Consider the following 20,135-nt stretch of genomic DNA (forward strand, 5'->3'; position numbering starts at 1 on the left):
TAACAAGCCTGGTAAATTTATTACCTTTTATTTTGGCCAAAGAAATTTGCTTCTACACCATAAAATATCTATTAGTAACTACAAAAACATATCAGACTCTGGAAAAATATGACGGTGCTTCAAAAAGTTCATGGAAAAATAGAATCAAAAGAGAATATGAACTTTTCCATGAACTTTCTGAAGTACCATCATATTTCCTACGAAAAGTACTCTTTATCTACATAGCCTCGTCTATATAAAGAGGCTTTCTTACTTTCTTCCTTCCTCTGCTTTGAAAATATAAATGTTTAAATTTTCTTACCCGTGATACTGTTAAAGAACTAACAGGCAACTTTCTGTCATATGTTTTATCCATTAAAGATGCAAGATCAGCTGTGAAGACAAAGAAGGAAAAAGAACTTTGTGAAACATACACATTTCTTTAGAAGAATTTAACAGATACAACTCCTGCCAGAAGGCTGCCAACATTATGAAATCAGTATTAAAACAGATGCTCTTTCTTGCTCTTTTAAAAAAAAAATTAAAAAGGATAAAGAAATATTAGTAACATTTTAAAAATGATTTAACTGGAATAAGAGTTACCAAAAAAATTTTTAGCATACATTTAGCTTTTAAAAAATAGATCAATAAATTATCTCTGGAAGAGGGCACAAGAAAGTGGGTTTTTTGTTTGTTACTTTTGACAGACTTCAGGAAAAGAAATTAGATAATGGGAGACCAAGGGAAGGAGACTTTACATTGCTTACACATTTATTCCTTTTGCATTTTGAAATATATTAAATATATTAGCTATATATCAGGAAAACATATTAGCTATTCAAAAAATTAAAACACTGACATTTATCAAGTGACTTGTATACATTCCCTGAACAAATCAGAGAAGAACTCTGGCTATACTTGATGATTTTTGGCCCGAACTATTCCTATTTTGGTTCCTTTTAGTAGAACATCCATAGCAATACTTGATATTTGTGAGATTACACTTTTGTCTCAGAATCTAAAAAGATCTGAAATCCTATGCAACATACTCTACGAAATGTTTATTTCACGTCTTGTCACTGCTTCTCACATTACAATGTTTCTTTTCCTTCTCCTCTCACTTTCACTCTCAGCTCATGATTTTGTCTCATTTCACTGAGAAAACAGAAGTAACCAAGAGAACTTCATCCCCTAGCATCAAGACTATCAGGCTTATAGCCTATATACTCCGTCTTTTATTCTGTTACAATGAATGAATGGTATTAAACAAACAACCCTACCCTGCCCTATAACTCTTATAGCTACTTGCTTTCTCTGCTCCTCTTAACAGCAAGACTCCCCCAGAGTCACCTCTGATATAACTGTTACTACTTCCTTAGCTCCCACTCTTCAACTCACTGAAATCAGATTGGTTTCCATCACTCTACTTGCACCAATAAGCACCTCCACATTGTTAAATTCAGTGGTTAATTCTCTGTCCTCATCTTACTTGACCTCTCACTAGCATTTAATATACTTGACTGCTCTATCCTTCATGAAATATTCTGTTTTTTCTCTCTTTCTTGGGTTCCTTTGCAGGATCTCCTCTTCTTGACTTCTAAATGTTGGAATGTTTCAGTATGTCTCAGTAGCAGAATAAGTAGACTCTTTCCTTCACAGTCCCTAAGTGATCTCCTTCTCTTCCAAGTCTCTTTAATTATCATCTACAGATTGTTGACGTCACATGTATGTGCATATAGGCCTACCCTGACTTCTGCCTTTAAACTCCAGACTTATATTTCCATCTGCATAGGTGAAATCTCCATTTGGGTGCCTAATAGGCATCTAACATTTGCAAAAGAACAAAATTACAACAAATTTAGGTGAAGATCTCAGTTGGCTTTACTGTGATTCTAGAATCAGGCAACACATTATTCCATAAGATAGATGAATGAGGCAGTGTTCCCATGAGCCAATTAGAGGAGGTTGGCTTTATAGACAGTAAAAGACTAAAGAAAGCAGAAACAAAGAACAAAAAGCAGACTGGCCATTTCCAAGTTACTTTCCTTGTAAGGTGGGGACAGGAAGACAGAACAATAGAAAAATAACATCAGGTTATTTCAGGCTCTCTCTTCTGTGTGAGGATTAAATCATAAAAAACTTCATTATCGTACCTATTGAAGATTTAAATTGGCCTGTTGGGAAAATTAGTTGTTATCTTTCTCCTGACTTCTGGAAAGTGACATGGCACTTAGCAGGGGTGACTCCATCTTGATTTTTTAGCCTGGTCTTTTGGGGCATAGTGTAGGTAGGAACTTAGTCTAAAACAATGGGCTCCTATAATTTTTACTTAACACACTACATGTCTTAATTTCTCTTCCTCTCTGCACTTGCTTTGCCCATCTCAATAAACAACCACTACATTGGGTGGCTTACTCAGGCCAAAAATGTAGGCATCATTCTTGACCCCATTCTTTTTCACACTCTATAACCATTTTGTTAACAAATCCTATAGGCTATAGATTTGAAATATAAATATATATTTCTCATTACCGCCACTGCTAAGCCACCAGTATCTCTCACGTCCTGACCTTTCTTTAACTATTGCCCTCACCCTTACAATCTAATCTCCACCCAGCAGTCTGAGTGAGCCTTTTAAATGATAAATCAGATCCTGCCATTCTCTTTTCATCAACCAGAAAGTAATTTCCTACTACACTTAGAATAAAATCCAAAATACTTTCTAGGACCTACAAATCTGTTTTTTGTCTCTTACAGTAGAAGTAAAATCCACGAAGGCAAGGACTGAATTCACTGATAAATCCTCAGTCTCTAGAACAGTCCCATAAAAGGTACTCAGTAAATATGTAAACAAATAAGTAAAATAAAGGAGGGAAAAAAAATAAGTAATTGGATTTCCAAGGTTTTATTTTAACTCCCTGGTTGAAGAAGGAGACACTCAGAGACAATCAAGTAACAAGTATTTGTTGAAGACCTGTTGTTATGCATTTATTCATTTTTTCCTCTTCTTTCCCTGGGGTAATGATCTCAGTGACTCAGTAGTGACCAGAGGAAAACAAATTTGCAAAACCTCTAAAACCGGATATGATATAAAAGTACTGTAATTTGCTTTCCTTATGACTATCTTAAAGGTGACTAAAAATGTAAAAAAAAAACCCAAAGAAGTCATTAAAACCCCTTATTGTTAAATCTACTTGTTCACAGATGCCAAGCAGATTTTCATAGTACCAAATCTTTACGATTACTTCATAATAGAGGCTCTGAGTTGAAATGACAGGCAATATAAGGAATCACCTCCTTTTACTTAAAATTTAGACTTTAACTTAAAAAAAAGCAGTATCATGACCTACTGGCCTAATTAAAATGGTGCACAGGCCCCCACTTCCTTGTGGGTTTCGCATAGGTGCACAACGTATAACCAAACACGGGACTGAGTTGGCTTCACTGATCATCTCTACAGTGTGGTAACTCAAGATTCTATTTGAATCCTCACAGCAAGGCATCTTCAATCCAGTGAAATTGGCTGAGGCCTCCAAAAAAAAAAAAAAAAAAAAAAAAAGCAACAGCTGCAGAGCCGGCATCTGATGAATAATATTTGCATATTTCAAATCAGAGAAAGGTTTGCTGCTAAATATACTATGTGACCAATCACCTCACATTAATAGCACTGGTGTGATGAATGAGGCAGAAAACTGCATAGGGCAGGGATGACCGAGAAAGCTGGGACAGCTGCGGTGTGCAGAGGGGCAACGCCACAGGATTCTGGACCGTGGGCTTCCAGTCAAAAGTCACACTTCATGTTTCAGTGAAGGGCCAGCAGATGCCCAGGTTTAGTTCAAAGGGATGTGCCAAAGAAGAAGCTTTTTTGCCCATTACTCAGCTTCTCAGGTGCACACACTGCTGCTGATAGTTGCAGACAACAAAGACCATATGGGGAAAATGGGTCTGAAATTTGAATTCTTCATTTAACACAACTGTACTGACAATGTGGAAGTATGTCCAGAAAATGAAATGTCTACTAGTATAAAAGTGCCCTTCTAGTTTGAAGACAATGCCACTGATGATCTAAGGACATAAAAGATTTTGAGGACCCTGTGCTATTCGGAGTGTGGGAGTGTAATAGCACGCATACCTGGTTGAGGATCTGAATCACCTGAGGGGCTTTAGAACTTCAGATTCCTAGCATCTCACAGCTGAGGGAGATTCTAATTCTGTAGGTTTGAGTTAAACCAGGGTATCCAAAATTTTAAACAATGGCCCAAAGAGACTGTGGTGCAGCCATTCAAGTATTGGAATCATTTTTGTTTGGTACTACCATGGAAGGAACATAAAATAAGTCCTGGATGTTGCCTGTACACTCCAAGAAGATATTAAACAGAAATCTGTTTCTGGAATAAGATGGATTAAATATTCTTTAAAAAATTCCCCCTACTATAAAAATAAAACAGCTAAATATTTAAAAAAATTTTTTTTAATATATGACTGAGCTTTCAGGAAGGTAAGATGTAATTGTCATATTTGTCAGAGGCCAAAGGCAAGAACTTGGAGTGTTAAAGTGAGTAATGAGGGTAGCAGTCTAAGAGCTTTGGTTCTGATGACTTCTGGGGGACCGAGGATAAGAACAAGACTTTTGTAAGATGAGAAGCTGCTTCAGACATCCACAGGTAAAGCCAGGACCACCTAGGGCTACACCTGTGGTGAGAAGGTAAACTAGAAAATAATGTACCCTACAAAGTCAACAGCAAGGACCATTGTTTCCTGAGGATTCTAAACTCACTAAGTCAGCACTCACACCTCTTTGGGGACTGAATTCATGCTTCCTATGTGATCCAAAATATACCAAGCTTAGAATTTTGTTTAAAGAGTTGATTTTACTACATAAAATTCTAAAAAATGCAAACTAATCTATAGTGACAAAAAAGCACATCAGCTCTTGCCTGGGAATTTGGGGTGTGGTGCAGGAAGAGGAAAGAGGGAAGAATTACGAAGGAAAAGGAGAAAACTTGGGAAGGTGACAGATATGCTCATTATCTTGGCTGTAGCAATGATTTCATGGACATATACACCTGCACATATGTTAAAACATCAAATCGTACACTTTAAATACATGCAGTTTACTTTACGTAAAAAATACCTCAAAGCTGTAAAAAAGAAACAAAAAATAAGTTAAAGGGCAGATTATACACAGCTGAGGTGAGAATTAGTGAACTGAAAGGTAGTTCTAAAAGAAATTACACAGAATGCAGTAAAGATAAAAGTGAGAAGTATGACAGGAGTTATGCAATATAGAGAATAGAATAAGAAGGTCTAAAATACATTTAATTGAATCTCCAAAAGAAGATAATAAAGAGAATGGGGAGAGGTAATACATGATAACAGCTGAGAATTTGTTAGAACTGATAAAAGATGAAGGCTTTCAGATTCAGGGAACACATAAAATCTCAAGTCAAATAAGTAAAATTAAACCTACTCCCATGATACATTATTATGAAACTAGAAAAATGGGAGGATCTTAAAAGTGGCCGGAAAGAAAAGAAAATTATGTACAATGGAAAAATAACTACATCAGCAGGTGTTTTCTCAGTGGGAATGATGAAAGAAAATAGAATAAGATGTTCAAAATGTTGGGAATAAATATTATCAACCTGGAATCACATACTGCTGTGGTTTTAATATGACCCCCAAAGTTTGTGTTGGAAACTTAATCCCCATTGCAACAGAGAGGTGGGACCTTTAAGAAGTGATCAGGTCCTGAGGGTTCTGTCCTCATGCCATTACGGCAGGATTAATGCCATTATAGCAGGAGTAGGTTCCTGATAGAAAGGATGAGTTCCTCTCCACAGAACCCCACCCCACCCCAACCCCACCTCATGTGAGCACATGGCTTTTGCCTTTCCACCATGGAATTACACAGCAAGCAAGAAGGCCCTCATAAGATACCTGCACCTTGATATTACACTTCCCAGCCTCCATAACAGTGAGAAATAAACTTCTTCTCTTTATAAGTTACCCAGTCTTTGGTATTCTGTTATAGCAACACAAAATGGACTAAGACCCACATTCAGCAAAGTTATCTTTTAAGAATAAGAGCAAAATAAAGACATCTTTGGACAAACAAAAAAAAATTTATTAGCAACAAACACAGACTAAAGGAACTTCTTAGAAGTTGTGTTTTTAGAGATGTGTTTTAAGAAGAAAAATGATCCTTTAGAGAAGATTTAAGATGCTAGAAAGAATGGTGATTAAATAAAATTGTTTAAACTTAGGGGAAAATTGACTTTAAAATAGCAATGTGTGTGTGTCTAGACTTAAAATGTTCTAAAGGAGAGCAGAGTGAGATAAACATTAGAACTTAAGTTAAATATGTGTGTTAGAAGTTATAATGCAACAGTCTCTAAAAGAGTAGATGGTTACAGCGTGGTGTTATAACAGCAAGGTCAAGGGTTTAGATCTCCATACCAGCTGGTTGAAAAAAAAGAATAAAAGAGTAGAAATTGAGACTATAACTTCCAGACCAGTAGAGGGGAAAAAATGTAAAAAACAAAAACACCCTAACAAATCCAAATGGTAAGAAAGAAAGAAGAAAACAAGGACTAATCACAAAATAAGACAGAAATAGATTCAAATATATCAATAATCATAAAATAATAACATAAATAGACATAACTTTCTAGTTAAAAGATAATGACTGTCAGATTGGTTAAAAATACAAAATCAAGCCATATAAACCATACAAACACTGAACAGTTGAAAATAACTGTATAAAAAATAGAGCAGGTAAAAAGAAGCCAAAAGAAAACTAGTGCAGCTGTACTAATATCAGACACAACAGATTTACAGACAAAAGCAATATTTTTACAAAATGAGTGGGTCATTGCACAATGACTAAAAAATTCATTTGGCCACGAAGATAATTTTAACTTGGTGTGTACCAAAGTAACACAGCTTCACTGTACATAAAATTCTCAGAAAGAAAATGGCAATCTCCTCAATAATGACACAATCTGTAGTACAGATGTGCTGGAAAAGAAGCTTCATAAAAGAAGGTGGTCTCTAGGTTAAAGTTCTGATGAGGAAGGTCACTGAAGAAAAGATGGACCCTCTATTGACTCCTGGCAGCTTAACTGAGAAATGGTTTTACTTTTTCATGATTTCCATGTAATGTTACTGTTACCCATTCAGACAACACCACTAAGCTCTTTCTGTGCTTAGGGCCATCTGTGCACCTTATCTAAGTTACGTAATAAAGAAATAGATATAAGTTATCATTGTCCTTCCTAGAAGAAGTGATCTCAGAAAATACAGGCTGAAAGTTGTTTTGGTTCCCCATATTTTAAAAGAAAAACAAAGATAAATCAATCAATCAATTAATTAATTAAAAAAGAAAAACAAGGATAGATGACATATACACAGAAATAACAGAATGAAGTAGGGAAAACTAACTTAGGAATCCATTTGGAGACAGATTTTTAAATTTCTTTCTATTCGTCTCTTTGTCACCAGAAGCTTTAAAACAAATAAATCTAATAAAGGAAAAATATGAAAGCAAGCTTTGTACACATATATACTAAGAAAATAAGACTAAAGAAGGATGATATGCACAAGTCAGATGCACCTCTAGAACTGCCAGCAGATGGCAAATATGAAACCTAGTAATTGAATAGATGTCATAGAGATGCAAATATGAAATTGACAAAAGTTAGAAAAGCAGCCAAAGGTCTCCACAGCCAAAATGACACAGCAAAACTAAACCTCAACTAAAATGGAAGAAGTGTCAAGAGACAGACCTGATTTCAAATGTGTTAATGGTATAAATACTCTTTGGATTCAGAAAGGGTGTTCTCACACACACACAAAAAACAGAAACAAAGGAAAAATAGTAACTGAAACCAAAAGGTGTCCCTTACTTTATTATCACTTATAAATTGAAAAATGAGAAATAACATATTTAATTCAGTAGAGCTCATGAATCTAATTCAGTTCAAGTCACCTGAGCCCTTGCCCCATAGCTGGGTGACTCAAGCAAACCTTCTCTCATGGAACCCAAGGCACATCCCCATCAGGCCTGCCCTCCTACCAGCACCCCAATTCTCCAAGGGTTTTCTCTTGAGTCCTATTCACTGTGGGCCCTATTCTGTAGTCCAACAGCTGCAAACTGGTTAACGCTGATAACTTTTACCCTGTACCTCCCCAACAGATATGCAAATTAGTGGAGGAATTTCAGAGACAGTGCTTTAATTCAATCTTTATTTTAGCCAAAGGGAGGTCCAGTGCAGAAACAGTCAAAAAGTGAAATCTTCTGACTGATGCAGGAAAGCCCAAGAACTCCTAAGGCCCTACAGAGCACAACTGGAGAACTAAGGCTCTCTCAGTAAAAACATCAACTGCAGTGGATTAAAATGTCTCAACTGTTTAAATCCATGACTTTATAATGACATTAAAAAAAATAAACCCTCAACGATCATCTTTGGAGGATATTTTGAAAACTGCTTCTTTTATACAAACTATACCACAGGATAAGTAAACTGTTGATGAAGAGAAGTTCTCTTATAAAAATTTTCAAGGTAATAAATGAAGAAATTATAGAAGTGAATAGCAACTGTTTGGAGCTCCTAATGAAATAATGGATCTAAGAAATGATCGTGAGTGGCCTTTTTTTTTTTTCCCCCTAAAAGATGACTGGTAAGGGGCTCTTAACCCTTGACTTGGTGTTATCAGCACCACGCTCTCCTAAGTGAGCCACGGGCTGGCCCTATGAGTGGCCTTTAACATCACAGAGGGACAACCAAATACTGTGTGATCCCTGACAAAAAAACAAAAAACAAAACAAAACCAGAAACAAAAAACAAGCCCTGAATCTGATCAAGCCTTTTTCTCCAACTACTAGTTTTATAGGACATATGGAAGGTAGAGGAACATGTTAAACACCACTGTAACAGATGAAATCAGCAAATCTAGGATGTGGGAAACTCTACAAAAGACTTGTTTTCTTTGACAAATAAATTGCAAGTGAGAGAGAGAGAGAGAGAGAGAGAGAACCTATAGATTAAAAGATACTTAAGAGCCATCTCAACACATTGCAACATACAGACCTTATTAGGATCCCATTTCAACAAAGTATAAATTAAAAAGAATTTATAAGACATTTGGGCAAATGTGAACATTGATGGAATATTTAACGATGTCAAAAAATTAATAATTTTTAGACATTAGAATAGTACTAGAGTTATGTTTTTAAAAATTTTGTCTTTTAGAGGTACATATCAACAAACATATAAAATAATGTGACAATTACGATTTATCACAAAGTAATCTGGTATAGGGTTGGGGGATTGATGAAACAATATTGGCAGGGAATTGGTAACTGCTGAAGCTGGGTGACAGTACATGGGGGCTTCTACTCTCTCTACTTTTGTATATTTTCCTAGAAAAAAAGATTTAAAAAGAGGCAAGAGAAGGGGGAACATATCAACCAATTGCACTGTATAGGCTTTATTTGGATCCTGACTCAACCATTAAAAAATATTATGAGGCTGGCCGCTTAGCTCAGTTGGTTAGAGGGTGGTGCTGCTAACACCAAGGTCCAGGGTTCCATCCCTGTACTGGCCAGCTGCCAAGAAAAAAAGAGAAATTATGAGTATCAGGGATATTTGAACACTGACTGGATATCAATACTTTAGGTGTGATACTTGTATTAAAAAGCACACTTATCTTTAGAGGTACATGAAATATTTACAGGTGAAATGATTCACTGCCTGGAATTTGCCTCAAAATAATCCAAAGGATGGGAATAGGGGAACAGAAGTAGAGATAAAATAAAGATTGGCAATGAGCTGTTAACTGTTGAAGCCAAGTGATGGATAAAGGGGGCTCCTTATACTGTCCCCTCTAGTTTAGTTTATGTTTGACATTTTCCATCCTAAAAATTTTTTAAAAATGTAATCTAGAAGTCAAGACAATGGCTAACCTGGCAGAGAAGAGTGGGGGCCAGAACAAGGGCTCAGGAGTGGCAGGAATTTTGTTTTCTACATAGGTTTGTTCGCTTTGTGATCATTTATCAATGTGAATGACCTGCGCACTTCTCAGTATATTACACTGCAATGAAAAAGTAATTAAAAAAAAATCTACTTTTTTAGTGTGAAGGGAATACCTTGTGGTAGAATCTCGGGTATTACAGCAATCACAAAGAAAGCTTTTTTTGAGCAGAAAGGTAACAGAATACTGGAGGACCTCAGGCAAATGTCAGAATCCTGCCTTGGCTTACTCCTGTCTAAAGGGGAACAGCAGCAGCCGCCTTGGCCTGTGGTTCTGAGCGTTACACAGGGTGGTGCGTGTCCAGTGCTTGCACGGACCTGGCACAGAGCTGAACGAAGGCTGCACTGTCCCTCTGCGTCCGCGGGCCGCTCGACTGCACCGTGCGTGCACTGTCCTAAGCAGCAGCGCTGGCGTCCATCGAGATGTCGGCAGTGATCAATTACCCTCACCCGGGGCCGGCAGATCCCCACCCGCCCTTACAGGAATCACCAGTGAGACTGAAGGGAGCCGGCTCCGGAACCGCACGCCCATCCCGCCGCCCAGGCGGAACCGTCGCGGCGGCCCCTCACCCACACACCCGCACGTTCCCCCGCGGCCCGCGGCTTCCAATGGCGACTGCAGGAGTGAGAGCCTCACATCGGGCCTCCGGCCTCCCCCAATCAGCGAGCCCGCGCCGAGCACCTCATGGCCCGCCAGGTCGCCGCGTCCAACCGCAGCGCTCCACATAATGAGCGCGGCCCCGCGCTCGGACGCCGGCTTCCCGCGGAGGCCACACTGCCCTCTACTGGCCTATCTGCAGCGACACAGCCGGGCGCCGCCCCGACCACGCCGTGAGGCCTCAGCGCTCAGTACCAAGCGGCCGAACCCAAACACTCCGATAAGACATAGCAGTAATGTCACGTAGCAGCGAAAAGTATGTCCGCTTTAAAGACGCTGTCACATTCTATTACACAGAAGGAAAAAAAAACATTGTCTCTTGATCTTCAAAGCGGGTTGGAGTCCCCAAACCTTATTTCACCTCGCGTTTTATATAGGGGTAAAATCAAGGAGCCTAGGGATTCATTCATTCCACATACGAGTATTTCTGGAGCAGGCACTGAGGCAGGCATCATCATTTCTAATTTATAAGTACAGAAACAGAGGGCAAGTGACAGCTGAAAGCTGTCGAACTGAAATTCAAACCTAGATGTCTGCTCCCAAGTGCAGACTCTTCACCACTGCATAAGGAAGGTAGGAAGTGCAGTAAGAAAACAGTGTAGAAAAAATCAATTCTGACTGGATAGGGATTCAGGATAGGCAGAGGGGAGAACTGCCACAACAGTAGGGAAGTATTCAGTAAAGTGGTAGCTAGTACTGCTTTTCCAAGTATACTAGTCTTAACAGGGAGGAGACAAGTACCTCCACACAAGAGTGAGCACTGCAGATTTTGGTACTCGTTCTTTGGCGAATAGCTTCTGCTTACTCAGGTACCCATGGCAATATTCTCCTGGATTTGTGTGACTGTACCCAGCATATAAGACGCCACACATAGTGGGGCCTCATCTCCTCATCTTCCCTTCATATTTAGGAAAGGGTTAACAATAAGCTTTCCTGGAATTCATGATTTCTTTATCTGTACTTCCACAGCAATTCGCTTATAATTCATAGATGGCACATCAGAACAAGCCTTGTTATATGATTATTTGAGTCCATACTAGTCTCACTAGAACTGTGGTTCCCCAAAGTAGTAGTATGGGCCCTAGAGGGCGTTTTAGAATATGGGGGTATTTTTTGACTGTCACGACTAGAAGGCATTGCTGGCACTTAATGGGCAGAAGACAGGGAAATTACATGATCTGCAATGCTAAGGTTGTACCACACATCAAAATGTTGTCCCTGTTGAGAGCCAGGGCTCTCAGTACAGAAGAAGAGAGATACAAATATGACTAGAGCAAGGCAAGGAAGAATCTCGTGAGGATAAACTGGAATTGGAGGTATTGGCATAAGCTCAACACTTCTAATATATAAATGTATGTGTGCATGCATATATGTGCATATATATGTTTATATGCATTCCTACTTTTCCCAACTCTGTCCACTGAATGGATCAAGAAGCAAAAATTCCACAGTAGTGAAAGGACACCTAGCACTCAGATCTTGGTTTCTAATGCCATTCCTCACTAAAAGGAACCAGAGCTCCTGGGAGAAATAGTTCATTCCAGGGCTATGGCAGGAAAGATGCAAGATGAGCCTAGAACACCTTGTTATGTGAGGGGAGAGGGAAAAGGGAAAAAAATGGAAGCTAGCTCGAAAGGGCTTCTACTAGCCAAATCTGGGACAATTGGACCATCAAAATAATTAAGCATGGTAATGAATGATTTTTAATAAATCCCTAAATTGATGGTATTTCAACATAATGTATGATAATAAACAGATAAATGAGAAAGAAAGAAATGTAAGAGAAGGAAGGGCTCTTGCTTGGAGTAGAATACTGAGTGCTAACTAGTAAACGTGCAGGAATTGTTAGAGTTGGAAAATAATCAGTTTGCAACCACAACTGTAAAGATTGATTCAGGCTAGAAACACGAATGGATGCGAAATCTAAGGAGAAACTTTTGATAAGCAGCAGGATATTTGCATTGTATTAAAGTATCTTCCCACTTCAGCCAGTTAGTCAGAAGGAAGAAAAACAGTAACTCTACCGTGGAGAAACCAGACACATTTCACTAGGAGATCACAGTTGACATCACCTGTCAAGGCATATGGATATCAGATGTGTTCATATCTGATACCCTTACAGGAACACAATATCTCTGAGAGTATTCTAGCTGGGTAAGCATAAGTTGAATATAATCATGAGGAAATAGCAGACAAACCCAAAAAGAAGAATATTCTATTACAAAAAGAGATTGGATTCTTTAAAAATAATGACAATGTCCTGAGAAACAAAGAAAGGATAAGGAACTATTTCCGATTAAAGAACAGTAAAAAGAATTCACGAAGCACCATGTTCTCTGGGAGCAGGGAGCCTATGTCCTGCAGAAATAGGACATACAGATGGCGGTGGCTGCAGCAGTTGGCGCAGAGTAGCTGAGGTGGAAAAGGTGGCCACTGGGCCTTAGGCAGCCGGGAAACATGTGGACCTTCCTCTTGCCGTCTCTTAAGGGAGGACCGCTGCTGGTGGCCAGTCGTGGGGGCTGACTGCCACTTTGCCCTTGGCAGGAGAGGCTGCCTCATTTACAGGCAACAGCTTTGAAGTATGGAGCAGGAAAAGAACTGTTAGCTGCAAAAGCGAGTCTCTAAACAGGGAACACGGCGCCGGGGCTGCTGTTGATGCTACCAGGATCCCGGAGGCTGGGGCCACGCTGAAGGCGGCCAGCTGCCCTGTTCAGGATTCGAGGTTTCAAGCCAGCATAAAAGAAGATTCCTGGGAGTGCCCAAGCCGCGCCATGGGACCGAGTGAGCAGCCCAAGGTGGCAGCGGCCGAGAACGGGGACGGTGACGACGCAGAGGCAGAGAGGGAGCCGCCCAACCCAGCACAGCCCTGAGTGACCCCCGGCCCGGCCCTGCTCGGGGGTGGGGGGGGTGGTGGACGCCAGCCCAGCTTCTGCCTGCCCCACCGGGCCACTCAATGGCCCTGGGGCTGCTTCCATTTTCTCAGGTGGTGGCGACTCCGGACCGGCTCGACCAAGCCTGTCCTCCTTGCCCGGCTCGGCTCCTCACTGAGCCTTCCCACTTGCTTGCCCCGACGCGGGGCTTCCCGGGGCCTGAGGGCCGGCCTCCCCTCCCACTCCCTCCGCGGTTCTCTGGCAGGGCTGGTGGTGTGGGGTGTCCCGGCCAGTGTTGGGAGGGCAAGGAAGTACGGGCTGGGTTGACTGTCATTCCACTGCACCCTGGGCTCCGGCCCCCAGTAAACTTCCTGTTACCGGGAGGCAGATACCATCTCTGCGGCCACCAGTTCAGAAAAACGCCTAACCGATTTCTGGTTAGGAATAGTGTGGTTGGAGAGTCCCCGAGTTCGCTTGAACCTGCCGGAGAGCTGACTGCGGGCGGGCAACGGACTCGGTCCGCACCGGGGGGATTCAAAGGTGAACCGTGTGCTGTGGGCTCCTCCCCTGAGGAAGTCACGCTCTGGTGTGGGAGATAAGAAAAGTACACAAATAACCGCAATACCAGGAGGAAGGTGATAAGTCCCGAGAAAGATCTACACAGTGCTACAAAGGCACCCAGAGCGACCGGTAGTCTGCGTCTAGCAGAAACCTGGTACACTTCCTGGGCAAGGTGGTGCCGAGCAGGGTCTTGAAGGCCCAGCTGATAGAGGAGGGTTGCAGAAGACACGTCCAAGCCCAGTGCGCACAAAGCGGGGAGACGTCCGGCTAGGGAGGTGGAGACTTGACAGAAACCACACACCCTGTGGGGTCACCACTGCGTGATCCAACAGCCCGGGCCAGAGCGCACGGAACAGGGAGAAGTCCTGCACGGGAGGTGGAAGCTCAGCAGAGACCACACAACCTGCGGTACCGCCCCGTGATCCAGCAGCCCAGCAGAGTCCAAGCTGACCAGAGAGGTGGCTCCCCAGAGAGGCCAAAGACCCGAGGCAACCACACACACAAGGCACTAGAGGCCAACTGAGCAGTCATGGAGGTAGCCATACCAAATTGGCAACCACAGCAACATCTTAGTTAGTCAATAGTCTCCAACCGATGGACTGTGAAACCCCCTGCCACAGTGAATAAACATCAAAAAAAAGTTACCAGAAATACAAAAAATCAAGAAAGTACACCACCAAAAGTTAAATCTCAAACTCTAGATCCTATAGAACAAGAAGCCCTTGAAATGACTGACAAGGAATTTCGAGTGATAATTCTAAGGAAACTGAATGAGATACAAGAAAACTCTGCTCGACATCATGATGAAACGAGGAAAAGTATACAGGACCTGAAAAAGGAAATGTACAAGGAAATCAATGTCCTGAAAAAAAATGTAGCAGAACTTGCTGAACTGAAGAAGTTATTCAGCAAAATAAAAAACGCAATGGAGAGTTTAACCAGCAGGCTTGTTGAAGTTGAAGAGAGAACCTCTGAACATGAAGATGGGCTGTTTGAAATAACACAAGCAGACAAAAAGAAAGAAAAAGGAATCAAAGACATTGAAGAAAATCTGAGAGAGATATCAGACAACCTTAAGTGCTCAAACATCCGAGTCATGGGTATCCCAGAAGGGGAGGAAAAAGGAGATTGCACTGAAAACATATTCAACAAAATAGTGGCAGAAAACTTCCCAGGTATAGGAAAAATCAGATCTTCAGATCCAGGAAGCTCAACGATCTCCAAATGTATTCAACCCAAAAAGGCCTTCTCCAAGACATGTCATAGTCAAATTGGCAAAACTCAGAGACAAAGAGAGAATCTTAAAAGCTGCAAGAGAGAAGCGTCAAATCACCTATAAGGGAGCCCCAATCAGGCTAACATCAGACTTTTCATCACAAACCCTAAAAGCTAGAAAGGAATGGGATGATATATTCAAAATACTAAAAGACAGAGATTGCCAGCCAAGAATACTCTACCCTGCAAGGCTATCCTTCTGAAATGAAGGGCAAATAGTATATTTCTCAGACAAACAAAAACTGTGGGAGTTCACTACCACACGACCACCCTTACAAGAAATCCTCAAGGGAGTACTGGGTTTGGTTCCTGAAAAATAACTACCACTGCCATAAAAACTCAAGAAAAATCAAAACCCACTAGTATAATAAAACTGGCATTCATGAAGAGAAAACAAACAAACAAAAAGGATATCTAAAACCTAAGGAACCAACAAACACAGAAACCAAACAGTAAATCAGAAAGCAAGGAACAAAAGACACCTAAGACAACCAACCAACCAATAAAATGCTAGGAATAAATCAACACCTTTCAATAACAACTCTTAATGTAAAAGGCTTAAATTCCCCAATCAAAAGACACAGACTGGCTGACTGGATTAAAAAGGAGGACCCAACTATATGCTGCCTACAAGAGACCCACCTCACTCATAAAGATTCACACAGACTAAGAGTGAAAGGATGGAAAAAGATTTACCATGCAAACAGAAAAGAAAAACGAGCTGGAGTAGCTATTCTTATATCTGACAAAATAGACTTTAAACTAAAAACCATAAAAGAGACAATGAGGGACACTACTTAATGATAAAAAGACTGATCCATCAAGAAGACATAACAATCATAAATATATACGCACCCAATGTTGGAGCAGCCAGATTTATAAAACAAACTCTATTAGACCTAAAGAAGGAAATAGACACTAATACCATCATAGCAGGGGACCGGAAACCCCATTGTCAATATTAGACAGATCATCTAGGCAAAGAATCAGTAGAGAAACACAAGATCTAAACAAGACTCTAGACCAATTGGAATTGGCAGATATCTACAGAACATTCCATCCAACAACCTCAGAATATTCATTCTTCTCAGCAGCACATGGATCATTCTCCAGGATAGATTACATATTAGGTCACAAATCAAGTGTCAATAAATACAAAAAAATTGGAATTATCCTATGTATTTTCTCAGACCACAATGGATTAAAACTAGAAATTAATAACAAATGAAACTCTGGAAACTATACAAACACATGGAAATTAAACAGCATTCTACTTAATGACATATGGGTCCAAGAAGAAATCAAGCAGGAAATCAAAAAATTTATTGAAACTAATGAAAATAATGATACATTATACCAAAACCTGTGGGATACTGCAAAAGCAGTATTGAGGGGAAAATTTATTGCATTAAATGCTCACTTCAGAAGAATGGAAAGATGGCAAGTGAACAACCTAACACTTCACCTTAAAGAACTAGAAAAACAAGAACAATCCAAACCTAAAGTTAGCAGACGGAAAGAAATCATTAAGATCAGAGCAGAACTGAATGAAACTGAAAACCAAAAAACAATACAAAAGATCAATGAATCAAAAAGTTGGTTTTTTGAAAAGATAAATAAAATTGACAAACCATTAGCATGGCTAACAATAAAAAGGAGAGAAGATTCAAATAACAAAAATTAGAAATGAAAAAGGCGATATTACAACTGATTCATCTGAAATACAAGGAATCATTCGAGACTACTATAAACAACTATACGCCAACAAATTTGAAAATCTGGAGGAAATGGATAAATTTCTGGACACACACAAGCTCCCAAAACTGAACCATGAAGACGTAGAAAATTTGAACAGACCAATAACAATAAAGGAGATTGAAGCTGTTATCAGAAGGCTCCCAACAAAGAAAAGCCCAGGACCAGATGGATTCACAGCAGAATTTTACCAAACATTCAAACAGGAATTGACACCGATTCTTTACAAACTATTCCAAAAGACTGAAACAGACGCAAATCTCCCAAACTCATTCTATGAAGCAAACATCATCCTGATACCATAACCAGGTAAAGATATAACCAAAAAAGAAAACTACAGGCCAATATCCTTGATGAATATAGATGCAAAAATCCTCACTAAAATACTAGCAAACAGAATACAGCAACACATACGTAAAATTATTCACCACGATCAAGTGGGATTCATCCTAGGGATGCAAGGTTGGTTCAACATACGCAAATCAATAAATGTGATATACCATATTAATAAAGTCAAACACAAGGACCATATGATCATCTCTATAGATGCTGAAAAAGCATTTGATAAAATTCAGCACTCATTCATGACAAAGACCCTCTATAAGTTAGGTATAGAGGGAAAGTATCTCAACATAATTAAAGCCATATATGACAAACCCACTGCCAATATCATCCTGAATGGGGAAAAGTTGAAAGCTTTCCCTTTAAGAACAGGAACTAGACAAGGATGCCCTCTCACCACTCCTATTCAACATAGTGTTGGAAGTACTAGCCAGAGCAATCAGAGAAGAGAAGGAAATAAACAGCATCCAGATTGGAAAACATGAAGTCAAACTGTCCCTGTTTGCAGATGACATGATCCTATATATCGAACAGCCTAAAACCTCTACAAAAAACTCTTGGAATTGATAAATGATTTCAGCACATTAGCAGGATACAAAATCAACACACAAAAATCAGTAGCATTTCTTTTCTCCAATAGTGAACATGCAGAACGAGAAATCAAGAAAGCCTGCACATTTACAATAGCCACCAAAAAAAATAAAATACTTAGGAATTAACCAAGGATGTGAAAAATCTCTATAATGAGAACTACAACCACTGCTGAGAGAAATTAGAGAGGATACAAGAAGATGGAAAGATATCCCATGCTCTTGGATTGGAAGAATCAACATAGTGAAAATGTCCATACTACCCAAAGTGATATACAAATTCAATGCAATCCCCATCAAAATTCCAAAGACATTTTTCTCAGAAATGGAAAGAACTATCCAGACATTTATATGGAATAATAAAAGACCACGCGTAGCCAAAGCAATGCTGAGCAAAAAAAATAAAGCTGGAGGCATAACACTACCTGACTTTAAGCTATACTACAAAGCTATAATAACCAAAACAGTATGGTACTGGCATAAAAACAGACACACTGATCAATGGAATAGAATAGAGAATCCAGAAATCAACCCACACACTTACTGCCATCTGATCTTTGACAAAGGCACCAAGCCTATTCACTGGGGAAGGGACTGCCTCTTCAGCAAATGGTGCTGGGATAACTGGATATTGATATGCAGGAGAATGAAACTAGACCCATACCTCTCACCATATACTAAAATCAACTCAAAATGGATTAAGGATTTAAATATACACCCTGAAACAGTAAAACTTCTTAAAGAAAACATAGGAGAAACACTTCAGGAAATAGGACTGGACACAGACTTCATGAATACGACCCCAAAAGCACGGGCAAGCAAAAGAAAAATAAACAAATGGGATTATATCAAACTAAAAAGCTTCTGCACAGCAAAAGAAACAATTAACAGAGTTAAAAGACAACCAACAGAGTGGGAGAAAATATTTGCAAAATATACATCTGACAAAGGATTAATATCCAGAATATACAAGGAACTCAAACAACTTTACAAGAAAAAAAACTAGCAACCCAATTAAAAAATGGGCAAAAGAGCTAAGCAGGCATTTCTCTAAGGAAGATATACAAATGGCCAACAGACATATGAAAAAATGCTCAACATCACTCAGCATCCGGGAAATGCAAATCAAAACCACACTGAGATACCATCTAACCCCAGATAGGATGTCTAAAATCCAAAAGACTCTGAACGATAAATGCTGGCGAGGTTGCGGAGAAAAAGGAACTCTCATACATTGTTGGTGGGACTGCAAAATGGTGCAGCCTCTATGGAAAATGGTATGGAGGTTCCTCAAACAATTGCAGATAGATCTACCATATGATCCAGCTATCCCACTGTTGGAAATATACCCAGAGGAATGGAAATCATCAAGTCGAAGGTATACCTGTTCCCCAATGTTTATCGCAGCACTCTTTACAATAGCCAAGAGTTGGAACCAGCCCAAATGCCCATCATCAGATGAGTGGATACGGAAAATGTGGTACATCTACACAATGGAATACTACTCAGCTATAAAAATGAATGAAATACTGCCATTTGCAACAACATGGATGGACCTTGAGAGAATTATATTAAGTGAAACGAGTCAGGCACAGAAAGAGAAATACCACATGTTCTCACTTATTGGTGGGAGCTAAAAATTAATATATAAATTCACACACACACACAGAAAAAAAACCGGGGGAGGGGGAGAAGATATAACAACCACAATTACTTGAAGTTGATACAACAAGCAAACAGAAAGAACATTGTTGGGGGGTAGGGAGGGAAGGCAGGAGGGAGGGAGGTTTTGGTAAGGGGGAACAATAATCAACCACAATGTATATTGACAAAATAAAAGTTAAAAAAAAAAAAAAAAAAAAAAAGAGTAAAGAGACCTGACCGCTAAATGCAATATGTGATCTAGACTGGATCCTGTATTGGAGGAGGAAAAATGCTATAAAGGATATTATTGGGTCAAATGACAAAACAGTGATACAAACAGATTAAAGTATTACATTAAGGTTAACATAAGTGAAGTTAGCAACTGTGCTATGGTTATATAACAGACTCTCCTTACCTTAGATAACAT

General features: G+C 39.7%; 1 protein-coding gene across 1 annotated transcript in view; it reads right to left on the reverse strand.

The window, feature by feature from the left end:
* Positions 1-20,135, reverse strand: part of MRPS27 (mitochondrial ribosomal protein S27) — a 93,635-nt gene that overhangs the window by 63,278 nt on the left and 10,222 nt on the right. Inside the window, exon 3 of the mRNA XM_063086344.1 lies at positions 302-372. Coding sequence (XP_062942414.1) covers positions 302-372 — 71 coding nt within the window. The remainder of the gene's footprint in view (positions 1-301; positions 373-20,135) is intronic.

The sequence above is a fragment of the Cynocephalus volans genome, chromosome 2 (genome assembly GCF_027409185.1).
Source record: "Cynocephalus volans isolate mCynVol1 chromosome 2, mCynVol1.pri, whole genome shotgun sequence".
Taxonomy (NCBI): Eukaryota; Metazoa; Chordata; class Mammalia; order Dermoptera; family Cynocephalidae; genus Cynocephalus; species Cynocephalus volans.